This window comes from Papio anubis, chromosome 5 (genome assembly GCF_008728515.1).
Source record: "Papio anubis isolate 15944 chromosome 5, Panubis1.0, whole genome shotgun sequence".
In the NCBI taxonomy this organism is placed as follows: domain Eukaryota; kingdom Metazoa; phylum Chordata; class Mammalia; order Primates; family Cercopithecidae; genus Papio; species Papio anubis.
The window spans coordinates 138,763,854-138,788,188 of NC_044980.1; the positions used below are offsets into that span (position 1 = coordinate 138,763,854).

General features: G+C 44.8%; 1 protein-coding gene across 3 annotated transcripts in view; it reads left to right on the plus strand.

The window, feature by feature from the left end:
• The window catches only part of SH3RF2 (SH3 domain containing ring finger 2), a 127,500-nt gene extending 107,271 nt beyond the window's left edge, over positions 1 to 20,229 (plus strand). For 2 of the 3 annotated variants that reach the window (XM_021939830.2, XM_021939829.2), the window contains exons 6-10: positions 4,532 to 4,623; positions 6,584 to 6,754; positions 13,490 to 13,740; positions 17,302 to 17,660; positions 19,857 to 20,229. In XM_021939830.2, the coding sequence (XP_021795522.2) occupies positions 4,532 to 4,623; positions 6,584 to 6,754; positions 13,490 to 13,740; positions 17,302 to 17,660; positions 19,857 to 20,132 (1,149 nt within the window). In that variant the 3' untranslated portion in view covers positions 20,133 to 20,229. The remainder of the gene's footprint in view (positions 1 to 4,531; positions 4,624 to 6,583; positions 6,755 to 13,489; positions 13,741 to 17,301; positions 17,661 to 19,856) is intronic. The other variant, XM_021939831.2, reaches the window with a different exon arrangement.
• Positions 20,230 to 24,335: the final 4,106 nt, after the last annotated feature.

Sequence of the window (24,335 nt, forward strand, 5' to 3'; positions counted from 1 at the left end):
CTCCCTCACTTAGCACCTGAAGACCTGGAAATTCCCAGAAGCCATATAGCTGTGGATTCTGCTGTGGTTGATAAAGACTTATTTTAAATGAGTCATTTCCTTCAAAAGGGAGGGAAAAAAATGTGTTTAGATTTCAGCAAGAATGCGCTTCCCCACCACACCCACACACCCATACTTACCCTGATCTTGCTCAGGACTCGGAACCCTGTTCCAGGGAGCATCAGTTGGTGGAGAACCTCCCACCCAGCCTCACAAACCCCTTGTGGCATGGGCACCTGAGGTCACACTTGACCCCAGGGAAACAAACCAGGGCCAGGCCCATTCACTCAGAAAGGCTGGGCCTCCTTCTTCGATCCCAGTGACAGGAGCAGACTTGCCTCTTCAGAAGCTAGCCATCTGTCTGGTTGTCTTCACTTACCGTGTGGGGCCTTCCTTTCTGTCTTGTTCTGCCTGTCTTCTTTCCCACCCAGTTTCTCTCTTCTCTGCCTATGTCTATCTTGTTCTCTTTTCCTGTTTCTCCAGTCATTCATTCATTCATTTTTCCTTTGCCTTATTGATTGAGCCTTTGATCCATAGGTTCCTGTTCTTGGTTTCTCTCCTATTCAGGTGGCCCCTTACCATGAGGGTTACTTGCTAGCTGCCTTCTATGAAGCTGAGTGATTCTCGTCCCCTTCCTGACTAATTCCAGACCTGGAGCTGACTCAAGCTAAGGTTACTCGGATGTTTCCTGTGGCCTTAACTAGATAATGTATTCACGTTTTTTAACAGCTTTATTGAGGTTTAATTATATACAATAACATTTAAGCATTTTGAGTATACAGTTCAATAATTTTTGGTAAACGCATACAGCATGTAATCACTACCAACATCAAGATAGCAGACATTTGCATCATCTCAAAAAGCTCTCCTGTGCCCCTTTGCTATCAGTCCTCTCTCCCCACCCTGGCTCCTGGCAACCCTTAATCTGTTTTCTGTCACTATAGTTATGGCTTCTTTTTAAAAATATTTATATAATTGGCATTATATAGTATATAGTCTTCAGCATCCTGCATCTTTCACTTAGGGCGATGTTAAGATTCATCCTGCTGTTTCATGCATCACTAAGGAGTACATCGCTGTGGTTATACCACAATTTGCCAGGTGATTCACCAGTTGATGGGCATTTGGGGTGTTTCTAGTTTTTCATTAAAATGAATGAAGTTGTTCTGAACATTCATGTACAGGTCCTTGTATGGACATATGTTTTCATTGCTCTTAAGTAAATATTTGTGAGTACAATTGCTGAGTGGTATGGAAAGTGTATAATTAACTTTATAAAAAATGGCCAATCTGTTTTCCAACATGGCCTGTTCAAACTGTTTTTATCTCCCTCTTTTCTCCTTCCTTCCTCGCTCTGTACCTCTGGAGCTACCGTTCTTCCACAGTATCTCTGTTTTAGTTTTACCCTATTCTATTCTCAGTGTTTTCCACTATTTCCCCCTCACCCCCTTCTTCATTGTCTCCTTCCTCCTCCTTCTCATGTCATCCTTTCTCTTCTCCTCCATGACACTTTAAAACTTGAGAAACTAACATCCTTTCCCATTCCCTATTAGAAATAACTCCATCACAAGCCCACAGATTACTCTCCTAGCCAGGCTCACTATTCCAAATGGGGGAAACATGCCCTCCCCAGATAAAGGCCCAGAGAAGTAAAAAGACAGACCCTAGTGTAATGGAAGATGGCTTTGCATTCTGGCATCTTCCCCCTCCCTAAAGGATTACTGGTGTTTGTGGATAGCAGTTCCTTTACTCAAACATAATATTGGAAATCCAAGAGTGTTAAGTGAAGTCCATCCCGTTTAATCAGTGCTTCAACAGTTTCCACAAACATAAGCCCTGTAGGGGTTTACCTTCCCCAGTCATAGGCAAGGAGCAGCATAGCCCAAAGCCAGCTCCTTGTCATGTCTGTTTGAAGGAACCAGTGTGACAATATCTGATTACAAACTCAGAACATTTTATGTAGTACTAAGAGTACCTCAGGAGGGTGATTGTGGAATGGTTTCGTTCTTCTTAATTCTTTATTATTGAGATATAATTCACCTACCATACAATTCACCCATTTAAGGTGTACAACTCAGTGGTTTTTAGTATATTCACAGATGTATAGCCTTTACCATTACAATTTTAGGATATTCTATCATTTCAAAAAGAAACCTTGTGCCCTTTAGCTATCACCTCATATTCCCCATCATCCCAACCCTTGGAAATGATCATCTATTTTCTATCTCTGTAGATTGACTTATTCTGGACATTTCATATACATGGAATCAAATAATATGTGGTCTTTTGTGTCTGCCTTTTTTCATTTAGCATAATGTTTTCAAGGTTCATTCATGTTCTCTTATGTATCAATACTTCATTCTTCTTTATGGCTGAATAATATTTTATTGTATGGTTATACCATATTTTCTTTATCCACTCATCAATGAGTAGACATTTGAGTTGTTTCCCTCTTTGGGTTATTATGAATAATGCTGCTGAAACATTTGCCTATAAGTTTTTGTGTGGACACATGTTTTCATTTCTTTTGGGCATATACTAGAAATGGATTTACTGGGTCATATGGTAATCCTATGTTTAATCATATCAGGAATTGCCAGACTGTTCTGCAAAGAGACTGTACCATTTTACATTACAATCAGCAATGTATGAGGGTTTCCATTTTTATGCCTCCTCACCAACACTTATTATTTGACTAAAGTGTTTTTTTGATCCTACAACTTGATCTTTGGACTGTCACAAATACATACATGACCACATATACATTTACACAATCATTGATACAGACACGTGTACAAAATTACATGGTGGGCATACCTGTACACATCTCTAGAGTTCATGTGCATACACACAGAATCTCATACAGATATTTACAATCCATTAGGCAATTGTGTCTGCAATCTCACACAGCACATGCAGCATACACACATCAATCCATAGACCACATGTGTAAACAAAACCAGATTTGCAATGGCCCAATGCCATCACACATGTATACTGAATTGACATGGGCTTTGAGCAAACATACACATTTGCTCAAAACAAAGGGACATATGTATTTAATAATGCACTCACACCTGCATAAACACAAATACACAAACAATAGTTATACCCACAACAGCATAGTCCTAAAAAAGCACACACAGTGTAGCCATCATAGATGACTGAAAAGACTGAATGTATTTACTCTGGATGGCATGGAGAAGGTTTCATTATCCTTGGTGTACTAGGTAGGAAGACCTTTTCATTCATTCCTTTACTCATCCCTTTGTTCTTTAAGCTACAATTACATATTGAGCATGCAGAAATACAATGATGAACCAGACTGACATCGTCCCTGCCCTCATGGAATTACAGTCTAGCAAGGAAACACTCATAAACTGTGATATGTGCTCAGAAGAAAGTAAGCAAGGCAATATGTTTGCCAAAGCCCTAGGATAGTAGGCAGTTTCCAGGAACTTTTTTTTTTTTTTTTTTTTTTTGAGAGAGCATCTCACTCTTTCACCCAGGTTGGAGTGCAGTGGCACAATCATGGCTCACTGTAGCTTTCACCTCCCAGGCTCCAGCGAACCTCCCATCTCAGCCTCCTGAGTAGCTGGAATGACAGGCACCTGCCATCACAACCAGCTAATTTTTTTTAAAGAGATGGGGTCTCACTATGTTTCCCAGGCTGGTCTAGAACTCCTGGGTTCAAGCAATCCTCCCATCTCAGCCTCCCAAAGTGCTAGGTTTATAAACATGAGCTACTGAGCCCAGCCTTCCAGGAGCTTTTATTGTTTTATCATTATTGTTTCCTCTTTTATCCTGGAAAAGTGAAAGGGATTCAAATTCAACTTCTATAACTCGTTGGATAGGCATGTGTGTGTGTGAGTGTGTGTGTGTGTGTGTGTGTGTGTGTGTAATTCTAGCAATAGTCGATAATGAGTATGGACTCAGAACTTGGACTGCCTGATTTTAGATTTTCTTTGTTTCATACTAATTGTGTAACCTTTCTTTCTGTCTTTGTCTCAGTTTCTCATCCAAATATGGGGATTACAACAGTTCCTTTAATAAGGATTAACTTAGCTGATACTTATAAAGCATTTCAAACTGCCTTGCAAGCGCTCAGTTCTGAATCAATATTATCCACTGTTTCATTTCCCAAGAGCAGGTTTTCATAGAGGGAGATGGGTGGGGTAGGAAGAGGGACAGGAGGAGGAGCCTGCTAGTGCCCTGTGGACTGTAAATTGGACGGCTCTTCATCTTCCACCCTATCTGAGCAGTCTTTTGGAATGCGGTCCTGGCATGCCACCCCAGCAGGCCATAAACCAGCTCCTCCCCACCTCCCTGTGCCCACAGCCACAAACCATAGAGAGGACGCACAATGGGTGGCACCGGGCATGGCTGTTGGTTTTCAGCTGTGTCAGGTCTTTCTGTGTAGCTGCTCTGTTTGCTGTGGGCCTGGGTTGTGGCATTCACTGGTCCTGCTTGGCTGTCTTTTCTGTTTGTGCAGGTCAGCACTTATCACCCCGCACCTGTCTCTCCAGGACACTGCACAGCCATGGTCGGTCTGCCGGGCTCCCAGCAACACCTCTCAGCAAACATGTGAGTAAAAGGCTCATCCCTTCACCCCAGTCTGGCACAAAAGGGTCATCTTTACCATGTGCAGTGGTGATCTAGCATCACCATTCCCAAACCGTCCCATCCAGAGAGACAATAGGTCACCTTCCTTTACCACTTCCAAGTGAAATAATGGTGAAAAACAGAAATTAGGGCCAGGCACAGTGGCTCACACCTGTAATCCCAGCACTTCAGTAGGCTGAGGTAGGAGGATTGTTTGAACCCAGGAGTTCCAGACCTGCCTGAGCAACATAGTGAGACCCCATCTCTACAAAGACATTTAAAAATTAGCCAGAAATGGTTGTGCACATGTTTTCCTCGCTACTTAGAAGGCCGAGGCAGGAGGATGACTGGAGCCCGGGAGTTTGAGGCTTCAGTGAGCTACGATCATCCCACTGCACTCCAGCCTGGGCCACAGAGTGAGACCCTGTCTCAAAAAAAAAAAAAAAAAAAAAGACAACACAAATTAGCAAACCACATCACTCTTAGCTCATTATTTTACAAAAGTAGAAAGAGACTGGAAGATTATATACCACAACATCACTGGGAGATTGGTATTGAGCAATTTCTATTGTCTTGCTTTAGATTCAAAATGTTGGGTCATAAATAGATGTTGTTTTAGTAATCAGCAAAAACTAAATATAGCATTTTAGAAAGAAAAAACCAAAAAAAACCTTGTAGAGAACACTCCCCCATTCCCTTTGATAAAATGCTCCAGTGTCTCATAGTCCTTGGAGTCTGGAAGGGCTTCCTGATGTCTGAGATGCCTGGGGGCCATATACTGGTGACCCCTGAATCTGGCAAACCAATGGATTATTTCCTGAACGCCTTGGATCAGGTAGCTATTCTCACCTCCACAGCCTCAGCCGTCCTGATTGCCTTTACCCCTCTGACTCATACCTGGATATTACCTGCCTGATTCCTGTATGGACTTCAGGGAGCAAAGTCTCTGCTCTAAGTTGAGGACTTTCTGCCATGACACAGGCCAGTTTCACAGTCCCACCACGCAGCCAGGATTCCCCTGGGTGCCAAACCCAAAACTTACCTCCTGCCTCCCACTTCCCAGCATCTACTTCCCCGCCTACATTAAGTTGGCTCCTCAGGCCACTCCCGGGAGTCAAACACATCCCTGCTTTCTGGATCAGAGAGGCTTCTATGCCGACCTCTTGTTCCCCTGAGCCTTGCTGGCTGCCACCATTTCCTTGAGGACCCAGCAAGCACTAGTGCAAAAGTATCCTAGGTAGAGCAGCACCTTCTAGGTTTGAGGCTCGTCTCTGACATGAATTCCTGTCGCAAACTCCTTTCCTTGTTGGAGGCCTGTTTCCCCATGGTTAAAGTGCCGAGATTGGCCTAAATTAGTGATTTGCTGCTGTGCACTGTATGGAGGATGATGGGGAGATGAAGGCAGGGACCTGGCCTCCTCCACCACTATTTCAACAAAGGTGTTCCACGTTTATCTGCCTTACATGTCCAGGTTTCTGTGTTAAGAAGGTTCTTTGTTGTTTTTGTTTTTGTTTGGGGGGGCGGTGTTTGTTTGTTTTGTTTTTTGAGACAGAGTCTCACTCTGTCGCCCAGGCTGGAGTGCAGTGGCTCGATCTCGGCTCACTGCAGCCACCACCTCCTGGGTTCAAGTGATTCTCCTACCTCAGCCTCCCGAGTAGCTGGGACCACAGGCACGTGCCACCATGCCCAGCTAATTGTTTGTATTTTTAGTAGAGATGGTATTTCGCCATGTTAGCCAGGCTGGTCTCGAACTCGTGCCCTCAGGTGATCCACCTGCCTCAGCCTCCCAAAGTGCTGGGATTACAGGCAAGAGCCACTGCACCCGCTCGGCCAAGAAGTTTCTTATTGCTAACCACCGGGCAGTCTCCCTCCACCATTCCCCCGCTCCATGCCCCCCGTCAGGCACATCTTCCTTCCTCACCAGTTTTCTGTGTCTTCCCAGGTTTGTAGCCCTGCACTCCTACTCAGCCCATGGACCCGATGAGCTGGACCTGCAAAAGGGAGAAGGTGTCAGGGTGCTGGGGAAGTGCCAGGACGGCTGGCTCAGGGGCGTCTCCTTGGTCACCGGGCGAGTTGGCATCTTCCCAAACAATTACGTCATCCCCATTTTCAGGTGCGTCACCTCCAATCTCAGACTTTGGGAGCTCAGGCCACCCTAGGCCAGGGGCCATCGGTGGGTTGAACTGGTGGAGGATCCAATGCTCTTTCAGCAAACAGGCCAAGAAAGTGCTTTTTGCTCTCTAACCCGCCTATCTCTTTTAAACAAAATAGCAAAACTAGTTATCTTTTTTGTAGCCCTTCACAGCTTACAAGCACTTTTGTATCTCTTAGCTCACTGGCTGTGCCCAAGAATCCTGTAAGGTAGATATTATGTTCCAGATGAAAATGGTGTGCAGAGTTAAGCAACTTGCTCAAGAACTGGATGTCAGGTTTTCTTCTGCACAAATCCCAGGAACCCCACTTCACATCCTCTATCCCAATGCTCCATCTAGTGGCGTGATGGGAAAATGTGGTCAGATGACTTCCCCAGAGCACCTTGGGAAACTTCTCAGGCTGCTAGAGTGACCCCTAATCAGAGTTTCCATGAACTCAGACCCCGACCTCTTCCTCCACACCCAAGATGAAATGCTAGTCACGCTGCAGGGCCTCCTCCCTCACAGCTTTTCCCGATCTTTTACATTGTGTGGCATACTATTCATGTCATTGACCCCCTGTTTGTCTTGCCACCTCATACCACTGCCACAAATGCACCCAGACCCCAAAACTATCCATGACTCCTCCTGCCTCCACCCCACATCAGCCCAAGCAAATCCTATCTCAAGGCAGTGAGGCTACCACCACACATCAAGTACTGTCTTTATGACATACCAGAGGGTCACAATCACAGGGAAAGGGCCCCATTGTACTCTGTGGGGGTCAGACCTAGTCATATGCCCACTTTTGGGGACCTTCATTTAGGTGAGGCGCTGCGTCCAGAGGAGGGCAGCAATAATGGTGAGGAGACAGCAAACTACGTCATGGGAGAAACCGATAAAGAAACTGGGATTATTTAACCTGTAGAAGACAAGGGGCAGAGGGATCGTAAGATACTGTGTAAATAGGGCAGTAAATTTGTTCTGAGAGGGGGCAGTGGAGTGGACCAGTGTATGCAACTGGTCTTGTTCAGTAAACTAAGATGTTCAAGAACATCTTGGTTCAATAAAAGGCAGCATTTTCTAGTGCATAGATTTTTCCAACCAGGCTAGCTGGTGAGATGGTGGACTCTTTTTAGAAAGAGTGCAGGCAAAGTTGGCCTGAGTCCTCATAGTTCTAAGGTTGTATAAAAAGATTTCTTCATGTGGCAGAAAGTGGGATGAAAGATCATAGCTATTCCTTTCAAAGGAAAGTTCTTGAAATTGGTTACAAAGTTGTAAAATACCTAAGGGCAAACTGAGGTCTACAATTGATGCTTTAATTCATTTATTTGGCAAATATTGAGTGCTAACTACATGGCAGGAACTTTTCCAGGCACTGGAGAAATACCAGTAAACAAAATATACAAAATTCCTGCTTACAGGAGCTTACATTGTAGTGGGAGAGACGAATATTTTTAAAGCCAAGATATTTAAGTAATCTATATGATGTGTTAATTATACTGGCTAACAAAAAAATTAGGAAAGGATGATAGGATTTTTGGGGGTGGTTACAATTTTACATAGGTTGGTCAGGGATGGCTTTGCTGAGAAGTAAGAAGGAAGGCAGGAACCAAACCATGTGGATCTCTGAGGCAAATGTCCAGGCTAAAGAAACAGCAAGTACAAACAAAGGTCCTGTAGTAGGCTGGGCGCAGTGGCTCACGCCGTTAATCCTAACACTTTGAGAGGCGGAGGTGGGTGGATCACCTGAGGTCAGGAGTTTCAGACCAGCCTGGCCAACATGGCAAAACCTCGCCTCTACTAAAAATACAAAAATTAGCCGGACGTGATGGTGGATGCCTGTAATCCCAGCTACTGGGGAGGCTGGGGCAAGAGAATTGCTTGAACCGGGAGGACACAGGTTACATGAAGCCAACAGGATTGGATTAGAGCAAGCAAGGGGGAGATTAGAAAGGAGGGGAGACTGGTAATGGGGTAGCCAGGTCATAAAGAATTTCCTAGGTCATAATGAGGGGTTTGGCTTTAAGCCTGTTGCTGGGTTTTGAGCAGAAGAGTGACATAATCTTAGTTGCATTTAACCAGAATCCCTCTATTTGCTGGGTTGAGAATAAACTATACAAAGGAAAAGGTGGAAGCAGAAAAACTAGCTAAGAAGATACCATAATCCTGGGGAGAGGTGATGGTGAATTGAACCAAGGTGTTAGCTGTTGAGGTAGGGAGAAGTGGTTAGATTCTGAATATACCTTAGACAACAGGGTTTTCTAACAGATAAAATGTCAGGTGTGAAAGAATAGAGGATCCAAGGTGAGACCATGTTGTTTTCCCTGAGTGACTGGAAGATGGAGTTGCCTTTAAATGAGATAGCGACTGCTCCATAAAAGGAGCGTGTTTGGGGGTATGGAGGGAAGTAAAAGCTTAGTTCACAGCAGACTAAGCCTGAGATGCCTCTTAATAATCCAAGTAAAGATGTTGGTAAGCAGCTGAATGTATGAGTTTAGCATTTAAGAGAGAACTCCAGCCTTGAGATGCTATTTAAAGCCCTGAAACGAGATGAGATCATCATGATGGGATGAGTTGTATCCAGAGAGTGACAACAAGCCAGAAGCTGAAATCTTCAAGGAGTGAGAGGAGAAACCTGGAGAGTAAATGCTGACTGCAGGACGGTGGAGTGGTGGGCAGTCGAGCCTGATAATATGAGTCAAAGTTGGGAAGTATTGAGGAGGGTGGGAAATGCCCTAGAACTGACAGTGAGGAGCAAGGAGGATGCCTACCCTAATTTATGAAAGGTTTTTTCCATGGCTTTAACATGAATTCCCCAGGGCCCATCCCTACGACTAGGTCGTTTGCTTATCCATCAGGCCTTAGTCCCAAATACTGGTTACACCATCAAAGATTCAATAGAATAAGAGTGACCATATGCTTAATCATCCAAATTAGGACGCTTTTGGGCAGGTATCAACTGAGACTCTCCTGGGAATATCGAGCCGTGTGGTCATCCTAAGTAGAGTGTGTATAGAATTTCATCCCAGTGTATTTCAAAGCTCCAGTTTTCATTTCTCTCCTTGGCCGAGGTCGGTCTATTGTGTTCTTGGGCAAGTCATGAGCATCTCTACTCACCCCTTGTGAGATGCCTACGTGTCAGGCAATGGATGGAGTTTCAGCACAATAGGTTGCCATTGAGTTCTCCCCTCACTCCCAGTTCAAGGAAATCTGAACATATGCAAATATTGAGGTGCTGCTAACACTGAGGCATGGTTTTGTTTATGGGGAACAAACATCCTGAAGAAGAACAAGTGCATATAGAGGATATGCTCCTGAGAGTTCTTAGGTGGCAGAGGATCAATGCTTTCAATGTGTTTATACTGTTTCCTTGATGATCCCTCTGATGCGCAAAAAAAAAAAAAAAGCTCCCATCCCCACTAATCTCTGACATGAATGATATATACCCAGTCTGTCTATCTGCGGGCAGGTAACCCTTGTTCTTAACCACCCTTTCCTTGGTGGGAAGTTTACTTCTTCCCATGTCTCAGGGATGAATAATACTGTCCTTTGTTAGCTGAGTTTCTGCTACTATTAGCAAGTTTTGTGTAAGAACTGAGTGGATTGGGCTACATGTGCAAGGCCCCTTTCTGCTCTTTGATTCTCTGTGTTTGGGTCCTTTTCCCCCTAGCCTTTGTCTTCTGTTTGTAGTGATGGCTTTTAACTGCCATCCAGCCCCCTTGGTATATACTGCAGCCTTTTATAAAATAGCCAGGGCCCAAAGATGTGAGCATTTGAGCCTATGTTCTTATTAACATCATCCCCTAATGAACTGAGCCAGCCAGAATTTGGGGATAAACTAGAGATTATAATTGACCAGAATGCTAGGATTTCAATTTAAGAGTCAGCAAGTGAGCCTTTCAGCTACCAGGAGAGGAAAAGTCTGTTGTGCTATTCTGTGGTCCAGCCCTCTGTGCTAGATGATGACACCAACCTGTCCAGCTGTTATTGACCACAGCTAAATCTCCGCCACCATGTTGCCTCTTCCCAGATCCTCAGGTTACAGAACATTTGTCAAGTTTTCATCTGTCCAGCATCTAAATCCCTCTTTAATAGCAGCAACATCCCTTTGGGTCTCCCCTATTGTGTGTAATCTTGGTGGGAGGCAGAGGTTTCCTTTGTTTTCAGAGGCTGAAGAAATGCAATCCTCCTCCTCCCCAACTCATCACCACAGCTAAGGGTCAGGCTCAGCCAATATGACACTCCCTCTTGGGACTTGGAAACTTGAACAAGGGAGGAAAAGATGTGGGTAAAGTTGAAGACCATTCATAGTGAGAGCACCAGACACAGCACATGATTGGACTCTTCCTGCTGCTGAGCTCCCTATAGCCTTCTTGGATCTTGTTTCCAAGTCCTCTACTCTTCTTCCTGTCCTCCTAATAAATTCCCTTCTGCCCAATTAGCCAGGGTCTTCCTCTTTCTTGCAACTTTCGCAAACATATGTGCCTACCTGGTGCCTTATGGGTGGAGAAAAGTGACAAATGGGCCACCACTCATTTGCCTTTAACTCTACACAGAGCTATACAAAAATTGTCAAGGTCCAACTGTTCTCCTTACTGGGAGGCTGCTGCCAGTGGTGAACACAGCACAGCTGCTGTTTGTGATGCCCTTTTTGAATATTGGGCCAGCTCTTAAGGGCTAACATCCCAGTTAGAGAAAAGGATGTAGGGACGTGCACAGTGGAGCAAATCAGAGGCAACATCCACTCTTCCCACCTAAGCCCAGAATGTCTTTCAGTCCCTCCATCTGGAAAACAAAGATCATAATGTCTGCAGGTCTGGGGGTGTCACGAGGATTAAAAATGATAGCAACGTGTTTTGACATTGGAAGAAAGTGCTAGATAAGTGCTGAGCTTTCTGCTAAAAGACATAGAGGCACTCAGTGTTGGATGGGGGACTTGGGATTTAGGAGTTCCTGGAATCCAGCTCAGTGTTGAGCTCAGAAAAATGAGGTCACACCTTGGTCTATAAACAGTCATTCATAAAAGGGACTGATGGAATAAGGCTGGTGTGGGCCTAATTAGCTGTATTCTGCCCTTGCTGCTGCTGCTGCTGCTGCTGCTGCTACCACTGGGAAAATTTTGGAACTTGTCTTTCCTATTTCCAATCCACTTTGCAGCATCCAACACCTTGAGGCCTCTGTTCAAAATAGGCAGATCAGCTGCACTCTGCCATGGAAGCCAATGCTGGGGATTTCTCCCCACTGCCCAGGCCTTGTCCCCAGAATATAGCCTGACCTGTCTCTAATGAATGGCCCTACTTGTTTTCACTGACTACACCATCATGGGGACCAGACAGGTTGGGTAGACAGCTATGGGTAGAAGTCCCCTTGCTGCGAGCATCAGTTCCTAGAGCATTTGGTTGAATATACTTCTTGGGCAGCATTGACCACAAACAATGCCTTACTTATCATTATACAATACTGGCTTGTTGTTAAACTACATATTACTTTGTCGATCCAAAGAAGTAGAGACAAAGAGAGAGAGGAGAAATGAGGGTAAACGACCTAAAGGAAAACTTGGAGGCATTGGTAAGAAGGAAACCACTTGGCATCTCTGTGCTGGGGTCTTAGTTGAGTTGGTTATTCCCAGGAAATTAGCAGAGGTTACTTAATCAACAGGGTGACAAGGTGATTAAAGGACTGCTCAATAGGAAATGTGATGTTGGGAATGGGTTGGTAAAAGGGCAAGAAAGGCATGTAAAATGACAGTCACTCCCCATGGAGTTCAGGGAGCTGCAGGCTGGAAACAGTGGATAAGGGGTTGTTGTTTCATAAAACTTTAATGCAATTCTTGAAAATCATAGCCCAAGGCTGAAGAATTAAAGTCTTATGGAGGCATATGTAGGGCCTACCGGCTGTTTTAGTTCATTTATTTCAGGCAGAATAAAGGACTTTTCCTGCCTTTATGATGAATGTTCCAACTAGCCAGGAGGTGGTGTAGCTCACTGGTAAGAACAGAGAGCCAGCCTAGACCTGGGTTCAAGTAGTTGCTTGGGCAACCAACTGTAAGTCTTTGTGTTTTTTATTGATAAAATAGTGGCACTAAGAGTACCTACCTTAAAAGACTATTGTAAAGAACCCATGAGAAAATATGGGCAAAGCACTTGGCCAATACCTGGCATACAGTAAGCCCTCTATATGTGTTAGCCAAAATGACGTATCAGTGCTGAAAGCAGCATGGCAGCCATATAACAAATGTTTATTGATCCACAGTATATGCAGAACACAGAGATGTAAGTCATATGATATCTCTGCCTTCAAAGACTTTGGAATTTGTGAAAGTCACTGACTCCATGAGAAATTGCCACCGTAAAACGAAATAAACATGTACAGGATCTTATGTTCTGAGCTTAAGGGCTAAAGGGATGTGGGGTGAGGAATGATCAGAACTGGAGTGAAAAAGGATGAAATTCAAGTCTTCTAACTCCACCAAGGCCTTGATATGAGCCCCCTTCCTTCCCTCAGCACACCCTCACAGTTATCTGGGTGTAGGGAGGTGGGGCCAACTTTAGTTAAGCCTGTAGTTGACAAAACGGGTGTGTATGGGTGGGAAGAAGGTGAGAAGCAGCCACATTTGGTATGTGGTTGGGAGCTGATAGGTTTTTAAATAGGACTCTTGACTGAACATTTTCTTTCTCTATTTCTTTCTTTTAAAAAAAAATGTCCAAAACCAGAAAGACCTCTAGTTTTCCAGACTCCCGGAGCCCTGGTCTTTACGCCACATGGACGTTATCCACCTCCTCTGTGTCCTCCCAAGGCAGCATTTCAGAAGGTGATCCCCGGCAAAGCCGTCCATTCAAATCCGTCTTTGTGCCCACTGCCATAGTCAACCCCGTGAAGAGCACAGCCGGCCCTGGGACTTTAGGACAAGGCTCTCTTCGGAAAGGGCGGAGCAGCATGAGAAAGAGTAAGTGGTGGCAGAGAGGTACGTGCCTAGAGCTAAGTGATGGGGGGATCTGACCCCGGGGTACACAGGATGCTTTTTGCAAAAACAGGATCTTGGCTTTAAACTAAGCCCCTGCAAAGGGTATTATACAATTCCCAAATGATGAGTTTTATTGAATGAAGTCATACTAACTCAAGGTCATGGCCCTAGGTTACTTCATACATGCTTGTTGAATGACTGGGGTGATGGCAGCCCTGAGTGCCAACACATAATTAGAACATGGCCAATGTGGACACTGGCTCTTATTTAGAGTGATGAAAGCATTTGCTGGGTCAGTGCTTCTCAAACTGTACCTCAGGGAATCCCTCAGAGGGTGCCACAAGAGAAACAGAAGGATGGGGTGGGTGGGCAGGGCATGGGAGTAGGAAATGAGGATTAAGGAGGCAGTGATCAGAGTCCCTGATTCCCACTATGTTATTTAAGTAATGAATGCATAGAACTTTTTAAAAAAAGGTTTACAGTATACAAACTGGACAAAAGCAAATCTCCTTCATATCCTTAACCCTGAGTCCCAAGTTCTCTTCCTTAGATAGATAGGAAACACACATACCTGTTAACAATATTCACTGCATTATTCTGCACCTTGCTTTATTTTTACCATCATAACATCCACGTTGCACACATGGCAATACATACCGATTCTCAAGAACCATGCTTTTGTCTCTTCACATAGTGAACTTCTCCATAAGATTTCCTTTTCAGGCATTGTAAAAAGTGTTTGAAACCCAGTTCTTCTACAAAACATCAAGACTTTATTTTCTTATACTTCTGTAGAAGAAGACAAGCCAAGCCCAGTAAATATGATTTGTTCTGTGTTCCCTGAATTAAACTAAGCTCTGCAATCTCTCTTGTGAACTTAACAGATGAATTAACATGAAAACGCAGTATGATTGGTCAAGGCAGAAGAGTAACATGTGGGACAATATGCCCCTTTTTAAGCAAAGATCTCCCCTTAAAAAGAAAGCACATATCTTAGCTTCACTGTCCAGTGCCTTCATCTGACAGCCTGTTTGACCACCAGTCCCACAATTCTGGGCACTTCATTCCACTCAACCATGCCTCCCTCCATCACCTTCCTGTACCTCCCTCCACCTCTCCCCACAACACACACACACAATAAGTAATCCCACCACAACAGCCTTGGGAAAATGACTAACTTCTTCCGCCTTCAGTTCACTCTTCTGTAAATGGGAAATAAAAATTCATCAGGGTTAACTTAATAAAACAACCCAAACATGGCTGATAGCACAGTGCCTGGCACATAGTAATCTGTCAGGAAACTTTAGTTTTTTATAATATTTTTTATTACTATCATTGCTACTACAATCAAGATCATCTTTGGTCCATCCAGAGCACAAACTCACTTAAGGTTGAAATGTTCATACATGGCTGAATGTGTGTGGCTTGCACCTGCAATCCTAGCACTTCAGGAGGCTGAGGTGGGAAAATCACTTGAGCTCAGGAGTTCAAGACCAGCCTGGGCAGTATAGTGAGACCTCATCTCTAAAAATATTAAAAGAACAAGCCAAGTATGGTGGCACATGCCTGTGGTCTCAGGTACTTTTGGGGCTGAGGCGGAAGGATGGCTTGAGCCAGGGAGGTTGAGACTGCAGTGAGCTACCATCTCCTACTGCACTCCAGTCTGGGCTGTTAGTATCTATATATATTTGATTTAAAAAAAGAAGAAATGTTCACACTCAGTCTAGACCACTTAGGTATGCAGAGTTGCATCCTGAAAGCAATTGTTCACACTTTCCTTAACATACTCCCTCTCCACCTTTGCAAAATCTTGATTGGCATGGAGCCTTGACTGCTTGCATTGTATGCACATGTCATAAGAAAGCATTAAATCTCTTGGAAATTAGGAATTGACAAGATAAAAAGATAAGGCATAAAGCCAATTTTTCACACATTTACAAGAGCCTGAGGACATGTCTGCCTGGTGCTGCTTTGACTTCCCAGGTCCCAGAGGCTTTCTCTTTCTCTCTTTTCCCAAAGTGAGGCTGGCAAGCTCTCAGTCTCTTCAGAGTAAAAAGAAATGGCAGGAGAACTGACCACGTGAACCTCACAGGGCTGTCAGTGGAGAAATAAATGTCTAAATGGAAAGGTCACACTTGTGTAAATGGTGACTGGCTTGCTTGCAGCAGCTGAGGACACCAATTGTGTTTAGCGAGTGTCCTGCTTTTCATGTACACAACTGGCTTGATAATAAGTCACAGTGCCAACGTGGCCTTGGCTCAGACCCTCTGTGTTGGACACAAATGACTTTGATTCAAACTCGAGTCTGTGGAATGTCACAAAGGACTAACAACTCTGGCTGGGACAAAACCTACAGCTCTCTAAATGCTGTGGAACCCTTATGGAGAAATGGCCCATTGTGTTTCTCAGGGGTGTCTCCTCCACCTCCCCACAGAATGCAACGAACTCCCGATTCCCCAGGTCACCTACAGGACATATGTCCAAGGGACGGGGATCTCTTGCCTTCCAGAGAATTTGAGGGGAAGAAATGACCTTTTCCTAAGACAGGACCATCTCAATTTAAAAAAAAAAAAAAGAGAGAGAGAGAGAGAAGAAGAAGAATGAGCTCAGGAAGGGACAAAACCAAGCTCTTGGACCTTGCATTTTTAGGATATGCAGTCCTTTACTCAAAAATAATAAGAGCTAACAAACATACGGCATTTATCATATTCCAGGCACTATCCTAACACTTTGCACACCTGATAGAATGCAGTTCTCACAACAGCCCAACGATGTACTGTTATTATCTCTAGTTTACAAATGAGAGAACGAAGGTACAGAGAGGTGACGGGACTTAACTCATCCCAGGCTCTCCAGGAAGAGGTCCGATTCCAGATGCTCTATCATGAGACATTGCAAAGCCCATCCTCACAGGACTAACTGTGGAATAACCTTTCCAAATTTGCCTCTATCTGCTGTTGTGCTTGCCTAACAATCACAGTTATTTCCACTCACCCTTCCTCCCTGCAGCCCCCGACAAAAAGCAACCCCCACCCCTCATATGCCTAAAGCTTCTGTTAGGATTTTCACAGCAAGTCGCTGGGCAGAGTTTTCCTCTCTCCTCCTCTTTCTCCTTTTCCTCTTTCTCATTCTTCTTGGTTGCCTCTCCTTTGTGTTTCTCAATTTCTTCTATCTCCTGTCTCTGATTCTGTCATTTGTTTCCTATTTGGTCTGCCTGCCTCTGTGTCTGCTTCACATGGGTGTGTGTGTGTGTGTGTGTGTGTGTGTGTGTGTCACAAGGCAAATGGAAGCAATATACCTTCTGACAGCTCCCCTACACACACACACACACACACACATACACACACCCCATTCAGCCGGAGAGCTATTTGCTGCCAGCATCAGCAAACAGCACTAAAAAAAGAATAGTCACCTTTGAAAGACCCCGAGAGAAAGCGAGTGCAGTCAGATGAGGAAAGCACTTGTCTATTCTGGGATATCAGGATGCACTGCTTACCCAGCCCCACCCAACCTACTGCCAGCCACCCCTGCTGCTGATTTTTCTGTCCTATAATTCCCCAGATGGATCCCTGCAGAGACCCATCCAGTCCGGGATCCCCACTCTCGTGGTAGGCTCCCTCAGACGCAGCCCCACCATGGTTGTTCGGCCTCAGCAGTTCCAATTCTACCAGCCACAGGGGGTCCCCTCCTCCCCCTCGACCATGGTGGTGGACATGGGGTCCAAGCCTGCCCTCACGGGGGAGCCTGCCCTCACGTGCATCAGCAGGGGCAGCGAGGCCCGGATCCACTCGGCAGCCAGCTCCCTCATCATGGAAGACAAGGAAATCCCCATCAAGAGTGAGCCTCTGCCAAAACCACCTGCATCTGCCCCACCATCCATCCTGGTGAAACCAGAAAACTCAAGAAATGGCATCGAAAAGGTAGGATCAGAGTGACATTGGGGGCCCGACTGTTTCAATCGCCTACTACGCATAGTGTCTCAGCTCTGAGATTTTAGTGTTGGTGAACAAGGAACCAAAATTGCAACCTTGAAAGAATCCTCACGCACAACACTCCTCCCCTCCAACTCCCCACCGAGCCATGGCCAACATCCCCACGTCACCCACGCCCTCCTTACACGTGTTACTGATTCACCTTTCTGTTTCCTGAATATTTTGTACATCTTTTGAGGCCCAAAAGTGGCTGGAAAAAAAAGCATGACTTTGGCATTAGACGAATCTTGTTTTGAATTCCAGCTCTGCTGCTTGCTAGCTGGGTGACTTTGGTCAAAATACTTCACCCTTCTGAGACACTTACTTTGCATAATCTGTAAAATGGAGGTAGAAAGAGTAATGGCCACACAGTATTGGAGTGGAGATTAAATGAGATATGTAAAGTGCTTACATAGGGTTTGACACATAATTAGGCATTGTATAAAAGAGGCAACTGAGACACAGGATAATGTAAGTGACATCGAGGTGACACTGAATGATAATGACTGCAACTACCTTATTGTGACCTCCGTGGCAGAGGTCAGATCTGTTAACTTCTAGTTCAGGACATTTCCCACTAGAAGACATAAGAGTTTTTGTAAAAGGCTTATGTTCTCAATAATATCCGTGAAGCAGGAGGGATGGTGGCAAGAGAAGGCAGTAAGAAAGTTAAGTGATGCTTATTGCTGTCTTTTAATTTATGGAACATCACCATCATCATCACATCATCGCCATCACCACCTCCATCACCACCACCATCAGCATCATTCCACCATCATCGTCCATTCCCCTCACAACGGAAAGAGGATGTGATTCCCCCATTGGTTAACCAGTTACCGAATACTAACAAGCTGGCAGACACGGTGCTGAGTACTTCATGTGTCCCGTCTCTTTCATCCTGACAACAACCCTCTCAAATAGGCATTAGTTTCATCCTCATTTTAAAATCAGGAAATGGCAACTCAGGAAGTTAAAGAACATTACCCAAGACCACACAGCTGACACATAAGTGTGAAGTAGAATCCAGATCTGTTACAAAACTCATGCTCTTACTGCTAAGCTATAAGCTCATAGGGAAAGGCGTTGGAAAAAGCATCGACAGATATAAAGGTTGGGAGTTCTTTTTCCGAATTACAGAAATAATTCAGAGTTTTCTAGGCCCCAGTTGCCTATTATTCCAAACTTTTAGATACAACTACAAGCATTTCATAAATGCCCAGATCTTAGCTAGATATGACGAGGGTCAGAAAGTATGAAGAAACTCAGATCTTAGTGGGGGACACGAGGATTGAATTACATGGAAGAAAGACATCATTCCCGAGCAGTACCACAGAACGCTGTATTAGGCCCTAAGACAGAGACTGGCTAAAGCAAATACTGTACCTATAGGTACCCGGCAGTTATATAACAGGCCAGGAGAGGTGAAAGCAAAGAGGAAGAGGGGGAATTGGCACAAACTAGAGACCTCGCATCTCATGTCAAGGGGGCACTGCTTCTCAGGTCCAGTCAGCTGTTGTCAGAATGAGGCATAGGCCAGTGTGCCAGAGCTCTAATTTTTTTTTTTATGAGACATATGAAATTCTGATTTTTATATGCAATCTCTCAATTTTTGTGTGTTGGCAAGTCGATGAAACCCTCAAACATTCTGCAGGCTAAATTCAGCCAGCAGGTGTCCAGTGTGCAAACTGTGCTCTAAGGATTTATAAGGCCATTATGGAAATCTCTAAATGGATTCTTCAGGAGAGAGGCCTCAAAGAAAAGGAAAGCCTTGAGATTGGCCTTAATCGTACATAGAGAGGAGAGAAGCAAAGTAAATTTCTTTTATCTTCCAGAAGGGATCATACCCTCTGGCCTCAGGCTGTTTTCATAGGTGGTGGCCTACCCTATTTCTCCCAGATAAGTCCTAATCCTTTTGTGGTTCTCAATTGAAAGCCTCTGGGAAGACTTCCCTGGCTTCTCCACTGTTAGATGCTCCTCTGCATGCTCAGCATCTTGTACTTCCTCCATCATAGCACTTGACACTCCTGGTAGGCACAGATATTTGCAGAATGAATGCATAAATGAGGCATTTCAAGTGGGGACAAGCACAGGGAAATAGACATCTCCCACCTCACCTGTGTCCATTTCCTCTCCTTTCTCTTGCAGCAAGTCAAAACCGTGAGATTTCAGAATTACAGCCCTCCTCCCACCAAACATTACACCTCCCATCCCACCTCCGGAAAGCCTGAACAGCCAGCCACCCTCAAGGCATCCCAGCCTGAAGCAGCGTCCCTGGGCCCAGAGATGACCGTCCTATTTGCCCACCGAAGCGGCTGCCACTCCGGACAGCAGACAGACCTCCGGAGAAAGTCAGCTCTTGGCAAGGCCACAACCCTGCTGTCCACTGCCTCAGCCACACAGACCGTGTTTCCCAGCAAATGAACCTACGGGTGGCTTTTCCTAGACCCCAAAGAGGTGAATTGCATTTAAATACAGTCTGCCTCCACTGAGGGCATCCTGCCTTTCTTTGGGGACTCGAGTATGCGTCCTTGTGCTTCCTATTTTACCTTCAGGAAAGGAAAGGTGGGAGCAAGAATTCCTGCCCTGGGTGGGAGGATAGATGGCGTGGCCTTTAAACACTCAAACATAATGATTTGATACCTCAAGGCTCGCTTACTCAGACCAAGGAGTGAAAAATTGTCGTGCCCACCTTATGCCCCAGCATGGAGTATGTGGCCTCTTGTTGTCCCCGTGTTACTGTGTAGACTTTCTGTGGTGTCCTAAAGGGGGCTGCAGCAGGGGTGTGACAATGGTGGGATTGTTGGCATTGCTTCTTTGACCTTACAGTGTCCTTAACAAGCATTAGAGCAACTTCTGCCATCTTCTGGGGCCTGTACACTAGCCACTAGTAGCTGCCGTATCTTTTTCCCTCTGTAAAGTCATAATCCTGGCTCCAAAGGGAGAATTTCTGCGAGGGGTGTGAGGTGGATACTTTAAACATTCTGAGAATCCAATAAAACTAGAAGGAGTCAGCTTCCTGAGTATGCTCCACTTCAGAAGCTCAGAGAGATCACTGAGTACCAAATATCAAAAGAGTATCATACTTTAATCTTCTCGATCTGTTTTCCCACATACAATTCTATGTGAATTATATGGCTGTGGATAGGGCCATGTATGGCATTATGGACAATTAATTTATCCTGGCTCTATAGTCTGACTTCAAGAAAACACAGCGTGCTTACAAACAATCTTATATGGGGTTGGGGTTTAGGTATATAGTCTGACTTCAAGAAAGCACAACGTGGGCCAGGTGCGGTGGCTCATGCCTATAATCCTGACACTTTGGTAGGCCAAGGTGGGCAGATCACTTGAGGTCAGGAGTTTGAGACCAGCCTGGCCAACATGATGAAACCCCATCTTTACTAAAAATACAAAAATTAGCCGAGCATGGTGGCACACGCCTGTAATCCCAGCTACTCTGGAGGCCAAGATACAAAAATAGCTTGAACCCAGGAGGCAGAGGTTACAGTGAGCTGAGACTGCACCACTGCACTCCAGCCTGGGTGATAGAGCAAGATTCTGTCTAAACAAAAGAAAAAAGAAAGAAAAAAAGAAAGCAAAACATGCTTAAAAACAACCTTATATGGAGTTGGGGTTAGAATGTATATTTGGATATATATTGTTTGCATTGCAACATTCCTGACTTTCCCAGCTTTCTTCTGACTTGGGGCAGATGAGCAGTTTCACCCACAAGGCAATAACATCAGTGCGAACATGGCAGCCCGAGGTTGGGGTGGGAGTGATTCCTGGGGGAAAGCTGCTAAAAAGGGGTAGGACAAAGAAGGCTGGAGGAAAAAATGGGGGAAAGGAGGAGAAAGGAGGGGGGGTAAAGAAAATATGGAGGAAAGAAAGTAGGCATAAGAGTAAGAGTGAAAGAGGATTGAGGGAAAGCACAAAGGAACAAGGCAATAACATCAGTGCTAACATGGCAGACAGAGGTTGGGGTGGGAGCAATTCCTTGGGGACATCTCCCTGACAGGGTGAGGAAAGGACAGGGTCTGCAATGAAGAATGGGGCAAAACTAGATGACCCCGCAAAGATGGAACTGACGTGGAGCAGGACCAGCCAGTCAGAGCCTTGTAATCAGGATAGAGGAGGCGTCCCAGGAAGCCAAGGCAAAGCTGTGAGACAACCCATTAAGTCTCATTAAACTTAATTGTTGTGATTTAACATTTATTGCATGCCCATCAATGTAGGCACTTTAACGCATAAATAACATTTGCCACTAAGGCTGGGTGCAAGAAGAAAGAAAGGAAGAAAGATAGGAAGAATGGAAGGAAGGAAGGAAGGAAGGGAGGGAGGGAGGGAGGGGGGAGAGAGGGAGACAGAGAGAGAGAGAGAGAGAGAGAGAGAGAGAGAGAGAGAAAGGAAGGAAGGAAGGAAGGAAGGAAGGAAGGAAGGAAGGAAGGAAGGAAGGAAGGAAGGAAGGAAGAAAGACGTATCTAATTAGACCTTTCCCCTAGATAGTTCTTGAAGGTCATGGGATTCAAAACATGTGTCTTTTACATACCCACTCACACACTCGGCAAATGGAATTGTCCACAGACTTTTTCCAGACCTTAATAAAACAAAACAAAACCATACTCCTCCCATAAAATACTGCCATTGTGTCAGACCTTTGGCACTGGTAGAGCCAACATGATAGCACGTTGTTCTAATGATCTCAATCATGTTTGGGTCCATATCTCACAAACTTTGGGTCAATATCTCACATTTGTGGACTCAAACAAACATGAGATATTGACCCATTAGTTCCACAAAATCAACATGCCCAAATCCGTGCCTCATTGAACTACATATAATAATCCAGATGGAGAAATGAGATAAAGTCCAAGAACAGGGAGGCATTGTGTGACTGGTCAAAGTATAAGTACCCATACCTCATCTTTACCAAAAAGCACTCTCAATGAGTTTAGCAATGTTTAGCCGTCTACTCTACACTCAGAGTGGCAGAGAGATGGCATGACTGACCGACCAAATATTTAGTCTATTCCTCAGTGGCAATGTATCCAGTTAATTTTTAAGTTTTGTGACTGACAAGCAGGGTGCTTAAATGGAATGGAGATGTCCATGCCTTCCAAATGAAATGAAATATTCTTCCCACCGTCTATTTATTATCTCTATGGGATAACCTCTCTGAGAGATGCAAACAACTTCAAGCCTTGCCACCTCCACTCCCTCCAGCCTCTTCACCCACGTGCAGCATCCAACTTACCCTCTCCCAAAGCAAATCCCACCTTTTGGAGTTTTAAGAGGGTTTTAAAGGGGCAAAGGATGTTTTTTCCAAGTAAAAGTTGGCTTCACTGGCAGCTTTAACTCATTCATTCCACCAACATGCTTTGTAAATTTGTTTCATGTTTTGTAGAGATGAAGTCTCACTATGTTACCCAGGCTAGCGTCAAACTCCTCGGCTTCGCCTCCCCATGCCTGGGTCTCCCAAAGTGTGGGATTATAGGCATGAGCCACCACACCCAGCCCCAACATGTTTTTAACATCTACTATGTGCTAGGCACAGCAGTGAAGATGATAAACACATTCTGTCATGTAATTTCCACCATATCCCTATAAGACAGGTAGATTGTCCCCATTTCAGAGAAGGAAACTGAAGCTTGAAGGTTAACCACAGATGATGGCAGAGCAAGGACACAGTCTCAAACTGTCTGACTTCAGAGCCCAACTTGGGACTTGCTGTATGAACCAAAAACCCATCCTTGACTTTAGGATACTGACTCTGGACTGCCAGGAGGCAGCAGAGTGCATTTTTGGTTGCAAATGCGAAAGAGCCTAGAATGCTCCGCTGCGCACACACACAGTTCAGGTCTTCATTTACCACTTTCTGACCATGGGATGTCAGGCAAGTTACTTAATCTCTCAGAGCCTCGTTTTCTTACATAGGAATAATACAGTGTAGTGCCAACGTCATTGGGATATTATGAGGATTATCTGAGATAATGACACAAAGTGACTTAAACAGTGCTGGCGTGATGAACACCTAACAAATTTTAGACTGGGATGTTTTTAAGCAAGCAGGCTGTTGAAATTTCATGTGAAGAAATTCTAACAGAAGGGCCTGCCTGGGACTGTGGTGCTAAAAGGAGACTGACACAGCCTCGTCTTGAAAGTCAGAACACAGTCTAAGCTGAGTCCTGAAGGACAAGAGAGAGTCAGATACACAAAGTGGTGGGAAAAAGGGTATTCCAAGCAGGAGAAGATATTCAGCATTTGGGTTTAAAGGTAGCAATGGACCCAAATTCACTTAATACTTAGAGGAATTTATTCCCTTGTGGAACATTCCAGAGATCCCAGGTAGAACCCCAGCCCCTCAAATCTGAAGGTGAAAATTCCATCTTGTGAGAGCATCACCCCTCAGCTAAGGTTCAGACAGTACCTAGGAAGAGTGCCCCTTCGCCCTGTGGTTAGACTCTGGCATTTTGGTGCTATGAAAACTGCTAGGAGTAGGATTTAATTGGGGGGAAAACGGGAGACATCTGAGTAGGGAAGGTGGATCATGCCCAGCTGGGGACATACTCTGAGGACCACACCTGAGGAAATGGTCCCATCGAGCAGCATCAAGATCTTTACTTA